Below are 12,794 nucleotides of genomic sequence, written 5' to 3'. Positions count from 1 at the left end.
AATATTAATGTGTTTTCAAACGTATGTAAATACAAAAAGCTGTTCTTGTTGTTTGGATAACTTTCTAAACCACTCTGACTTCTGAGAAACTACTCAGCTTGACTGGCCTGTAGACAAATGTGCCATTGCAACAGAGACTCTTGTTGAACTTTTGCTAGTCGTTCTACAAGAATTAGTCATGTTTTACAACCTTTCTGTAAATAACCAGCTTTGAGGCTTACCATGTGGCAGCAGATGAATTTCAAATAGAAGTTGCATTTGAACAGTTTTAACTGCTCATTTTAGAGAAAACTGTATTTTCATAAGACCACATGCTCTTGGGAAGTTTAATCTGGTACTGTTCAGTTCCACCTCAGTCATATTACAAACTAGGGACCACGGTGGTTTCCTTTCTCCCAACGTACAGAATTCTGCTTTTGGGCATCAGTTGTCCAGAGTCCATGAAACCAAAAATGCTAAAGATTCCTAGAAAGTTATTTGGAAATATGTGTGCATGCATTGAATGATATATTATGAAGCTGCTAAGATTTGAAATCCTAGTCAAAAAAAACAGCATCCCCCAAGATATTGGGAAACTAACAAAGACATGCAAATTTTTTATTTCTCTGAAAATAGCATGTCTTGAACATGTATATTTCAAGCTTGAAGTTGGAGTTTTAGGAGAAGTAGGTTGCTTTTTTAAATTAAGTTAAATTTTTCCAAAGCTCTTTTTAATTTTCAGCTACAGCAATTGAATTCAGCTCCAGAAAGGACAAACCAAGCTATAAAAACAAGATTCCCAGAAGCTTCCTCTGGCTTCTGTTAATTGTCTGTGGGAGATTTGATTTCAATGGCACAACTGGATCTGGGTTTGGTTTTCAGCTGCTTTTTCTATGCCAGCTTTCCTTGGAGCTTCTCCCCAGTGAGCAGGGCACGTCACCGTGTCAGCAAGTGAGCCAAGGTGCCTGCTGCCTCCAGGGCTGCAGTACCAACAAGCACTGCAACCCCAGGTGTGTCTGTGGGGGCTTCACACTTAATACTGAGCAGCTCCTCTGGTATAACCTGAGAGCAAGCAGGCAGGAGTCCCTCTGCAGACTGGTCATTTAGAGCCACTCCTTGCTGGCACAACAGCAAGGTCTTTTGCCTAGAGAGAAGGAGATTAGAGGATTAATTTTTGCATCTCCTGAGTATGCTTCTGTAGCACTGAGGTTATTTCTGCACTGTTCTTGATTTCAGTTCAGTGTATTGGTTTATGTCAGGCATCTATGATTTATCCAGGTTAGCCCCTCTCCGCTTTATCTTTGTATCACTATTGTCTTGAACAAATTCATATGAGCTTCACTGAAGGACAAATGAAGACATTTGATTCTAGGGAAACAGTGCTGATTCAATAAGACAAAAAAAAACCACCCACCTGTAACAGAATTAACACTAATATCAGGTACACACACAGAGCCCCTTAAAAACAACAAGCAAACATTGTCTTAGTAGAAGCATTGCAGCATCTCTCAGGCACACAAATATTCTGACTGCATTGTGAAAAAAGTCATAGTAGATCTTTGAGCTTGACTTATTTGCTTTTGAAACTTCTTTTCCTAGAGTGAGAGTTTGAGCTACTTTCCCATCCTAAACTCCATTGGCCTGTATGCTTGCTTATGCCCATCCTCTTTCTCTGTGCTCTGTTGCAGTAGGATTTTATTTCACAAAATAAAATCCCTTTTCTCCCTTTCTTAAAGCTTCCTTACATTTGTCATGCTCATGGCATGCAGGTGGGCTTAATTACTTTGTTTATTCCCCACTTTCACTGGGCAAGGTGTAAGCACATACCTGACTTCAGGTTAATTTTTGAGTTTTCCCGTCCCTTTGGCAGCAGCAGTTGTGGTTGTCTGTCTGTCTACCATAGCAGGCAATTGCTGCTTTGCAGTGGTTTACACAAGTGTAGGTGAGACCTGGCAGCACTCACTGTGGTGGATCACTGTTGGATCCCAGAAACCTGGGGGTTTTGAGCTTTCTGTGCTATCAGGCTTCCAGCCAAATTTGGAGCAGGTAGGAAGGATTTTTTAGAGTTAACACCAAATTTTCAAGAGAAATATTAAGTAGCTGGCAGTAAACTTTTATGAACTTCATTGACCTGAACTAATGCTACTGCTTTTTGTCATAGCAACCTCATTAATGGGAAATCCAACCATCGTTTAAGTGGTTCCTGCATTTCACAGACACTCTGGGGCTGAGGTGCAGGGGTTTGCTGCCCTGGGGCTGCGGGTTTGACACTGTGCCTCCTCCCGCAGGCCAGCGAGAAGCAGGTTCACTTCGTGGTGTCGCGGCAGACCAGGCAGCAGCCGCCGGACCTGCTGCAGGAGGCGGGCTGGAGTCACAGCGCCGGCAGCTCCCAGCCTTGTCCCGCCGAGAGAAACAACCCCGGCAAGGTGAGGGCACTTGCGTGGTTTTTCTGCCGTCCGTGGGACAGGGGAATGGGAGGGCAGCTAGTGTTTCGTGTCTCAGGGTGTTACCTCTGGCTTCTGTCACCAGAAAAAGTCTTACTTGGCAATGGAAACACTAAACCTGTGCTGCTCATTATTCATCCACTGGTTCTGTCTGGTGTGGGGAGGGAAAGAGAAGGCAATGGGCAATGCTGGGGCAGGTGCTGATGTGCACATAATATTGTGGCCATGGCCACAGGAAAATGCGCTCCAACTAAAAGAAAAGTTTTTCTCAAGTTTCTCCATCTGTAGCATAGTCGTCAAACAAAAGGCTTTCACATGCCAGCCCGAAAGATTCCCATAAGCTACTTGAAAATTATAGTCATTATTAGGCTGTTTCTCATTTATTAAAATGCCCTTGCAGGAGCTGAATTTGTTTATTTCACTAAATCGGAAGTCACATGTCTGGCTAATTTACATTAATCACTCTGAGTGTCACCACTTATGCAAGTCCATGCAAGTTTGACCCTGGCCACTGGTGCCAGGGCTGAATCAGGGAGGTGTGCTGGCAGGGCTTAAGTTCATCCTGCTTGACGGATAGCCAGTTGTGTCCTTAAAGGGACCTCTGGACCAAATATCAGGTGCATAGCTGTCAGCTAGGAGGCAAGTCTAATTCTGAATTTTACAAATGTTAAAATATACCTATTTTTGCAAGGCTTTTAAAACTACATTATTCAGCATTTTTAATGTGTTAAAAATACTAGTATATATTTTTCTATTTTTAGTGTTGCTTTTCCACAAAGTCACAATCACAGCTCTTGTTAGGTGGGATCAGATCAGCAGGAGCTAGAGCAGGAATCAGTCAGTGTTCAGTAGCTACTACCAAGTAGCACCCAGCCAATCATGCATCTGCAAGGCATTACTTTCTAATGAAGCAATGATTTCCTTAGGAAGATATGTGTGGACAGCAATTAGCTTGTGCTGCTACTGTATGCTTGCTAGGGAAGATCCAAGCACCTGCTTACCCTACCGTGTTGGTCTGAGCAATTAATTGATACCACATGGGATTATTTGGGAACATGACCTCTCTCTGCCCTGAGATCCTCATTTTCTCTTCCTGTCCCAAGAGGTGTTGGATGGGAGCTCTTGTAAGTCCAACAATACTTTGGGAAGCTGTGAGATTGAAGGCACAATGTTGGCTTTGTAATAGTCTTTTAAAGAATAGTGAGTAAGTGCTGTAAAGACTAATGAATCATCTCTTGCCAGATAGGTCACAGTTTTTAGGGGGATTTCCAGTTTTCCACAAGAAATGAGTACTGCATAAGCACATGAGTGGGTGTACTGCTGTGGGCTTCTGTCCAATGCCACCATTTGGGTGCTTTCCAGGAATGATCACAGCCAGAAAAGGAAATTCAGAACTGTTCCTACCTCTCTTCAGCTTTGTGTGTACGTAGTAGAGGGCTTCTATCAGAGAAAATGCTCTGGCAGTAGATCAGCAGATCAGTACAGCCAGTAGACACAATGAGCTTCAGGCACTGCAGATTTTTGGTCTGATACAAGCATTACTGGAGTGTTAGTTGCCCTTTTATAGGGCATGATGGTGTCAGTTTGAATATTTCATGATATTTTGCTGAAGGTTGAACTGAACATAATTTGCAATTCAAGATTTTTAAACTGGCTTTGAAAGATTTTAAAAATGTCATTTATTTTAAATAGGCATTAGTGTAGGAATAATGCTTGCAAACCTAGGGGCTGTATAGTGTCCTAATGCAGCACATGCTCCTGCCCAAAACCAAGGTAATGTTTGTCGTCTGGACCTTGCTCTCAGTGGAGTCTCCTATGAGTGTGTGATTTGATGAGTCTGCTACCTACTGTCATCAGTGGGATTGTTTATTATGTGTTATTAATAGAGGATTGCTAACTGCCTTGAATTCTGTTTAATTTTAAGGTAGTTTTTATCCCCTGAGCTTACCGTAGAAGGTGATATTAGATGGTCAGGAATGCTCTCTTGGAGGGAAACTGCTCTCACTGTAGAGCATGTACGTATATATGGGCTGAAATCTGCTCTCAACCCTTGGCTGTATTCAGCATCAAGAATAAATTTTAGTTTCCAGCAGCTATCTGGCTCATGCAGAGGCTCAGGAACTGCTTTGGGCCAAGCTGTTGGCCTCAGGACAGCCAAGCTCCATCTGTGTGGTATGAGGAGGTGCCTCCCTTTCAGGCCAGTGGCCACCAGTCGTGTTGCCTGCAAGGCTCTGGATAAGAAAAGGATGATTTCTTGTGACCATGTCCTTCTCTGGTGGCAGTGATGCCAGGTGTGTCAAGAGATTGGTTCTCCCAGGGTCTCATGGATGTTTTCCTCTGTACAGGGATAGGGGAAGCACTGCTTAAACTGTTCTGGCTGCTGCCTGGATTCAGAAAAGAGATCTCACAAACACTTTCTTGTGCAGCTGAGGTTGTGAAGCCAGGCTGTAATGCATAAACAGACCCAATTCAATTCCTTTGAAGTCACTGGGACCTTTGCCATTAATTAAATAGCTCTTGTTTTTAATTGGAACTATTTTCTTACTTCTTTCAAATGAATTGTCTAGTACTTAAAGCAAAGAAAATGTTGCTGGAGCAGGCAATGTTTCCTGACCATATAAGCAGGTTAACCTTCAGGTGAAGTACATTTTCCAGACAGACACAGCAATGTTTTTTGCTGCAAGACACGTGTCATGACTTTGATGTTGTGGTAATCTGCTGTAAATATTTATTTTCCAGTAAACATACAGAAAAGGGGGGTAAAATAAAAAGATGAGGAGATGAACTGTTATGTTTTTCTTCTCCTGACCTCCAAGGTCACTTCAAAATGACAGAGAAGGACAATTGTTTAGAAGAGAATGCACTGAAATGCAGTCACTGATAAACACTGCCTTTTAACTGGTTTGCTTGCCATCGATTATACCTCCAAGCAAGCTCTACGTGTGTTTACTAAAAAAGGCTTTACTTTCCTTTCATCACTGCCTTTGTCTCAGCCAAGTCACCCCAAATCCTTTCTGTCTGCAGCCATGTAAAAAATGACATTGGAAAGAGTAGCTTCAAAGGAAAATTGGTCCTTTGTGGTTCAGCATACAAGATCTGGTACTTCTATAAGTTTTCATTGAAATGTAGCAGGACAATTTATTTCCAAGCACTACTTTGAAATCTTTCTCTCTGTGCTGATTCCTAAAAAAATAGTGATAAACCGGCTAATGCTCTAATTTTTTTATTGTCTGAGATTGGATATATGCTGTGTAAGAAATATGGCTGCTCCTCACTCAGAGTCACAAATAGAATCCAAATTTAATGTTTTGCTACAAAATTTCAGATTGCAATTTAGTGGAAATTTAATGGTGCCCTTATCCCACATTTCGGGAAGGGGCCTTTTCCTGATGGAAAGCCATTCCTTTTCAAGGGAAACAGGTTATTTTTGCAAAACATGGATGAAATATTAAGTTTAATTTGCATAAAGATAGAACTACTATGTTTAAAATATTTACACCTTAAAGACATAGGTGAAAGGTTATAATTATCTGGATCAGAACATAAAATTTATGTGGAACAGAATATTTTCTGAAGATTTAAAAATCTTCAGAAATTCTTAGGTTTGTTTGCAAGCCCTACGCCAAATTACAGCATCTGTATTCTGCATGGACTGGGTCTAATATGTCCAAACAACTGTGTTGTTTGGTTTTCCCCCAGACACTGAAAGAATTCCTCTTTCCACTGAGCTCTTTGCCTTTTTGTTTCTGGAGTTCTGTGGCAGCTACTGCTCATCTGCTCAAGCATGGAGAAATCCTTTGCTAAGCTTCTAGAAGGTCCTGTGTTTTGTTGTTAACATTGCATCACAGAAATCTTGATGTGGAGTTAGTTCCACCAAACATACCTTAAAAAAACCACACAAATCAAAGACATAGTCTGTCCTACTCCCATAAAAAATTCTTGCCATAATCTTCCTTTGTCCCATCATTGTCCCTTAAGGAGCTGATGTGGATTCATCTGCTCCACTTTCCTGGCTGCTGACCCAGGAACCAACATAAAATATCTTTGTGACATGTGAGATTTCTAAGAAGAGATTAATGTGTCTTTAAATGAGTTTTATAGATTATTTTTACATATTAAGAATGTGGGGTCACATTTATGAATGAGAAGAGTCTTTTAAATATGTGTTGGAAATGTGTTTAGAGGCATGCTATTATAAATGAGACCTGGAGTGGATGATGCTGTTCCTGCAAGAGCGATAGGGATTGTCAGGAGTTGATGTCAGGAGCACTGGTTATAAAATACCAAGGAAAGCAAAGCAATTAACCCACAAAGCAATTAAATCCACATTTTACTTGCCTTTTGAACTCTTCTGTAAGAACTGAGTGCACGGTAAACATGACATTCAGTTCACAGGTTTTGCTGGAGCTTGCATTGCAGTGGTTCTCCATCCTGAGGGCACCTGTGGGTTTGTCTCACCCTCACTCATGCACTAGTTATTGCATGACCAGCTGTGTGTATTTAACTTTTCCTGATCAGGGCAGAAATATAAGGATGACTGTCCTGAAGTGACCCTTCAAGCATAAGCATTAAGAGCACCCTGGAAACTGATGGCTCTTCACTGTAAATGTAATTTTCTTTTCCTGAACAGAAACACTTATTCTTCAAGTGTGTATTTCGATCTATAACTTGCACAGAAACACAGATATCTGGAAGATAAAATGAAATATGTCTCTTCTACTATGTCCCCAATTTCTCAACCCTAAGAGGACTACTTCTCACTAACTACACAGATGATGGTCAGACTGCTTAGCAGCAAGCTAAGCACAACCTGATAGTCAAAGATAAGATGACCAGTAATGATATTATTATAAAGAACTTTATTTTCTTTTAAAATTAAATTCCTTATTTACATTTCAAGAACCTGATTCTATTAGCCTTATCACTTAAACAACTCTGGTTTTGGTGGGAGCAGTGCATGATTTTATTAAAGCACAGTTATCTTGGTGACAGCTTTGACTGCAGATGGTTAAATCCCCGAGGGAGTCCTGCCTGTCATCAGGTCAGGTGGCTGGGAAGTGTCTTGGTGTTACTTCCATGAATATTTGTTTTGATAGAAAATGCCACAGCTGTCAGGGAGGTCACCATGCCCACAAACTGTGTTTGTTGTTGCTATTTTCTCCATCACAGAGCACCCTTCACACTGTCACCTGTCATGAGAAGGTGGTGGCTGTCCGGAAAGATCACACAGAATCACTGGGAATGACTGTGGCAGGTGGAGCATCTAACCGGGAATGGGATTTGCCTATCTATGTGATAAGTGTGGAACCTGGAGGAGTGATCAGCAGAGACAGCAGGATAAAAACAGGTAAAATGGGGTGATTTTGAAAACCTGCTTTAAATCAAGAGCTTCTTTTGAAAACTGTGGGATAACAAAAGAGCTTCACACTCTGACATCTTCAGCAATTCTACAGATTTTTGGATGTGTCGGATTAGAGGGTCTCAAGTCAGCTACCAGAAAAGGCAAATATGCAGCAGTACTCACCTCTTTGAAGTAGGATGTAGGAATATTCTGGTAGAAAAAAAAAGATAAATAGCTTTTCACAGGAAAAATAGCTTGCACCACCATCTCCTGACTCCTGATGCATTAATTGTGAAGCCTTCATGTATTTTTAAAGTAATTTTTTCTGCTTATTTGTCATTGCATTCGTGAATTTGAGTGAAATATACAGGAGTAAAATTCCTGTTATATAAGAAGCCACATTAGTGCCTTGTGGCTCAACATCATGTTGGGAAACACTGGCTTCCTAACCCCATTTAGCTACTGGTGTAACAGAGTGATAAAGCTAGTAGTTTCTCTCCTTCTGCTTGAACAGGCTTTTAGAGCAAGAGGAAAAACATATTTTATCAGTTGGTTCTGTGGGAATAGCTGGGCAGCAGAGGAAAGATGAGCCTCTTAGGTTTCAGGATGTTACATCTTCAAGAGCCAAGCCCCTTAGGAGCCTGCATCCAGCAATGACATAGCTCACTTACCCTTCATCCCCTGTGTTCTCCTTCAGTCCAGTCACTGCCTGAAAGCTGGAGGGAAATCCTGAGTTTGAGGAAAGTGGAGGCACCCAAAAATGGGGCAGAATAGCTGCAACCCAGTCAGACCCCACGAGCCTGGGTCTCGGTGTCCAGTATTGGAACACATGGGAACTTCCCCTTCATGTCTGCTCAACGAAACCCATGTGAGAACATGACAACAGGAGCAAAACAGCAGGTTTCTCCTTTCCTCCTGCTGGGAAATGACTGCCTCTCAGTGGGATACACTTTCCAAAAATATTCATCATGAGGCAGCATGGAAAACTCAGCCTAGTTAATTTGATAAAATTAGAAACAAATGAATATGTGATGTTATAATAGTGCCATAGGCCTCTGATTTAGAGCAGCTCTTAGGCTGTTGTCCTTACTGGGGGCAGACCACAAGGAGAGGTTAAAGTTCATATTGCAGTGCCTGGAGTGCCAGTGATACATCCCTGCCTGGAGAGGCATCCAGGCCAAGCACAAAGGGAACCCAGGACAGCCCTGGCATGGCAGCCTGCTGTGAAGGGTAGCAAAGCACTTGACACTGTGGCTGCTTGCATGACATTAGTGACAGCTTTATTGTTCTTCCTGTAGTAATTGAGGTCATCTCTGCATTTTTCTCTGTAGCTGTTGTGCCTATTTATAAATAAGGCATACAGAAAGATAATTTGGCTTGCAGCCATTCAAACGGGCATTAACATAAAAATAATAACATGTTATTCCACAAAGCAAGCCAGGAAGAGCCAGTTGAAGTGGCAGTCCTCAGCTAAGGGACAGCTGGGAGAAAAAACATCATTGAGCTGTTGGGATTCAAGCTTAGTTTGAGTACAGATGTTGTTAGCTGAAAGTAGATTACAGAGACCCAGACCAGTACTAGGCACCAGTACCAAAACTTGTTGGTACAGCAGGACTCCAGATGTTTGTTCAGCTCCAGATGCAGGCCATGATGTGTGGAAAGAAACCAGGACAAATCCTCTGTCCAGCCATGTGAAGTTCCTGTGTACAGAAATCTAGACCCTTCCCTCATGACTGTGGCATGTTCACTAGCATATGCTTCACAGCAACATTAAATGATAGGATTAACAAAACCCCTCGTCAGGCAGCCAGTTCTTGGCCATGGATGTGACTCACTTGTTTGTGAAAGTGGGGAGGGATCCTGGAAACACTTGCAGGGTTTTTATCATCGGTTTTATTGGTCTCAGGTGACATCCTCCTGAACGTGAACGGCATTGATCTGACAGGAGTCAGCCGGAGTGAGGCCGTCGCCCTGCTGAAGAACACCAACTCCTCAGTGGTGCTCAAAGCCCTGGAGATGAGAGCATGTGAAGCCCAGGAGGAGCAGGGTCACCTGCCACCCCCTGAGGACACACAGGTGGCCTCCGAGAGCAGTGAGTGGTCCCCATCCTGGGTTATGTGGCTGGGGCTGCCACGGTAAGTCCACAGACTGCAACTCTTGCTGAGGGGGAGTGGGAGGAAAGATTTGTATTTTCTGGCAATTCTTTCTTTTGGCTTGATTCATTGCACTGACATCTTAATTAAATCCAGGCTCTGTCACTGACTTGACTCTAAATACCTCCCTTTTGTAAATGGGTACATGTACATGGCAAAATAGACATGAGTTCCCCTTGGGAGGGAGGATAGGATACTGAATTGTTTCAATCTTGTAAACATATCTGGCACTTAGGGAGTGAAAAGAAAATCTTGCAGGGATACAGGAGCTTGCTGAACTAGAGTCTAGGCTCAACCACCCTGCAGAAGGCAGAGATAGCCCTCCTGCAACACTCAAGCTGCACAGCCCTTCTTAGCCAAATCCAGCTGAATTGTTTGACTTTACCCAGATGTTGCAAAGTTCGTGTAGTTGGCCAGTATCTCCAAATCACCTCTTTTAACCCCACCCCCGCCTGAAAGAAGTCCATTTGTCATGCACAGGAAGCAGCTGTGTTGTCATTTCAGCAGGGATAGTAAGAGCCACATCGCCTGTCGCTAAGCTCCCAGTGTGCAATACCTACAGCTTCTGCCACCTTCCAGAAAATATCAAATGAGGACACACTGGGAATCTGTGAATGTGCAAAGCTGGGATCACAGAGTTGACACTGATACTCAGTTTTAAGGAATGAAGAATTTGTCTTATAAGTTCCTCTTGACTACTCCTAACTCGGGCAGCAGTTCAGTGTCTCTCTTTTACAGAAGGACAGGAAAAGATGGTCTGCAGAACAGGTGGGGTTTTTCTCTAGGCAGTTTCAGGACTCCTCTTCATTTCCTTCTCTTGCATAACAGGTTTGCCTCTTTCTAGCTGGAGTCATTTTGAGCTCATTCACCTTGCAGCAAGGTCTGCTGTGAGGGCCAGATGTTTTTTGGGACTTGGTCAGATAATGACTGTATAACGTGCTGAAGCACTGCAAGAGCAGAAGGGAGGCTGTGTGTCTGTCACCCACAGGCAAAATGTTCCTCCTGCAGTAGAGAGGACTACATCTTTATACCTGTGAAAGAAAAGCAGCAAAAAGGAAATACAGTAAATGGATGCCCCTTAACTTGCTACCCCAGGGAGATGCTCATTCCTACTAACTTCTGTACTTCTGAGCTTGACCAGCACCACGGTGAAGATACTAGAGCGTGGGTAATGATCTCAGTGAAGAGACAGCAACAGACTAGAGGCCTTACAGATGCTGCAATCTGCAGTTCTGAGTCTTGCCTTCTACCACCATCCATTGCTAGATGGACTGAAACAATCTCCCCTGCCTCTGCCACCTTCATTGGGCTGGGTAGAAAACCTGAGCTGCCTAGTCATCATCTTCTCCTCACAGCTGCCTGAAGTCCCCACTACCTTAGCATGGTAGAGGACAGGAAGGACAGAGCTCCACAGTACTGCAGGCTTGCACCCAGAGTTCACATCTCAGAGTTCCACTGTGCAGTTTGGCAATAAAATGGATTTTCCCATTTTAGAAACAGTTTCTGAGCTCACATTAGCCTTTCTGCTCTAAAGGCTGCATATGTGAAGGCATTCCAAGTCTTTTAGTCTGAAGGAAAATCAGCCCCAGTGTCAGCAAGGCTGAAGACAAGAGTTCATTGTAACTCTATCCCCAGCTGTGAGTCTGTGCACAGAGCACAGCACGGCCCTTCTGCTTCAAAGAGACATGGGGACATTGGTATGCTGAGTGGGGACACTGCCCTGAACATCAGACTAGTGCCTGGGACAGGGACCAATGTGCATTAGATGTGACAGTAACAAAGGTGCTCTGTTTCCTTATTAGCAGCTGATTGGCTGAGTAGGGGCACAAGAGGATCAGGTTTGGGATTGCTCACTAGGTATTAGCAGACCCTTCAGTCTTCCCCAGCATAAGTGTACTCACCCACATACTGTCCTGATTCTCCAGGGCCCATATCAGATGTCTGAAAGTCCTTCAAGTTCTCTCATGAGGATGTGTATCATGTTAACTCATTGTGCTCCAGGTTGAGCATTTAACCTTACAGTTTGTTTTTGGCAAGGATCTCATCTCACTAGATCCCAAGATACTGTCTTATGACATTTTCCAGGCTTTTAGAGAAAATTATACTCTATCTAAATAGATGTCTGACAGATCCATCTTGGAAAAAGTGCCTGAAGTGCAGTTATGGGGCAAAATGTTGAAGAATCACTTACTTTAATTAAAATTATTTACTAGAAGGACTGCTCCAAGATATGTGAGTCTAAGAATGCTTGGTACAGCTAATGGAAAAGCAGAAATGTCGAAATCATGACTATGCAGTATCATGCAAAGTTCTTGGGAAGATGGGCAGGAAGGGGCTTGCCTATGTAAGACAAACTGAACAAATAGAAAAGGCAGTAGAACTGGTGGGCTAGGAACACGCATGGTTTAAAAAAGAGGAGGCTAGATTATTTAAATTTGTTTGAAAATGGAAAGATGTTGCTCAAGACAAGCCCTGGCAATGCAGTGTGTGTATCTGTTCACAGCAAGCAAACTGGGGTGTTTGGAGGCAGCTTGACCTCACAACTCAGAGTGAGATGTTCAGGCTCAGGAAACTGAGGGGACAGGAGAGTCTATTTCCTTCTTTGTTCCAAATCCATGAAAATTTGAGAGAAATTCTGTGAATGGTACCATAAAATGTGCTGAGTTGAACTAAACATTAGAGAATGTCTACAGACTTCTGTTAATGACCGATGAAGTAGAAAACAGGCTAACATAAATAAGAGTTACAAGATTTAAAGCAGCTTACTGTAAATGCTTGATTTTCCATACTAGAATAGAACTCTTCCTTTCCCAGGGACTGCATGCATATTACAGAGAAGGGTACAGACAAGAGACACATATATTGAGAGTTAGGGAA

At 42.8% G+C, this 12,794-nt stretch overlaps 1 protein-coding gene across 4 annotated transcripts in view; it reads left to right on the top strand.

The window, feature by feature from the left end:
- The window catches only part of LNX1 (ligand of numb-protein X 1), a 107,100-nt gene that overhangs the window by 88,687 nt on the left and 5,619 nt on the right, over positions 1-12,794 (top strand). For all 4 annotated transcript variants that reach the window (XM_079306139.1, XM_079306138.1, XM_079306141.1 and 1 more), the window contains 3 exons: positions 2,268-2,405; positions 7,593-7,770; positions 9,671-9,899. In XM_079306139.1, coding sequence (XP_079162265.1) covers positions 2,268-2,405; positions 7,593-7,770; positions 9,671-9,899 — 545 coding nt within the window. The remainder of the gene's footprint in view (positions 1-2,267; positions 2,406-7,592; positions 7,771-9,670; positions 9,900-12,794) is intronic.

This window comes from Erithacus rubecula (assembly GCF_903797595.1).
Source record: "Erithacus rubecula genome assembly, chromosome: 5".
Taxonomy (NCBI): Eukaryota; Metazoa; Chordata; class Aves; order Passeriformes; family Muscicapidae; genus Erithacus; species Erithacus rubecula.
This window is presented reverse-complemented; position numbering and strand designations above follow the sequence as displayed.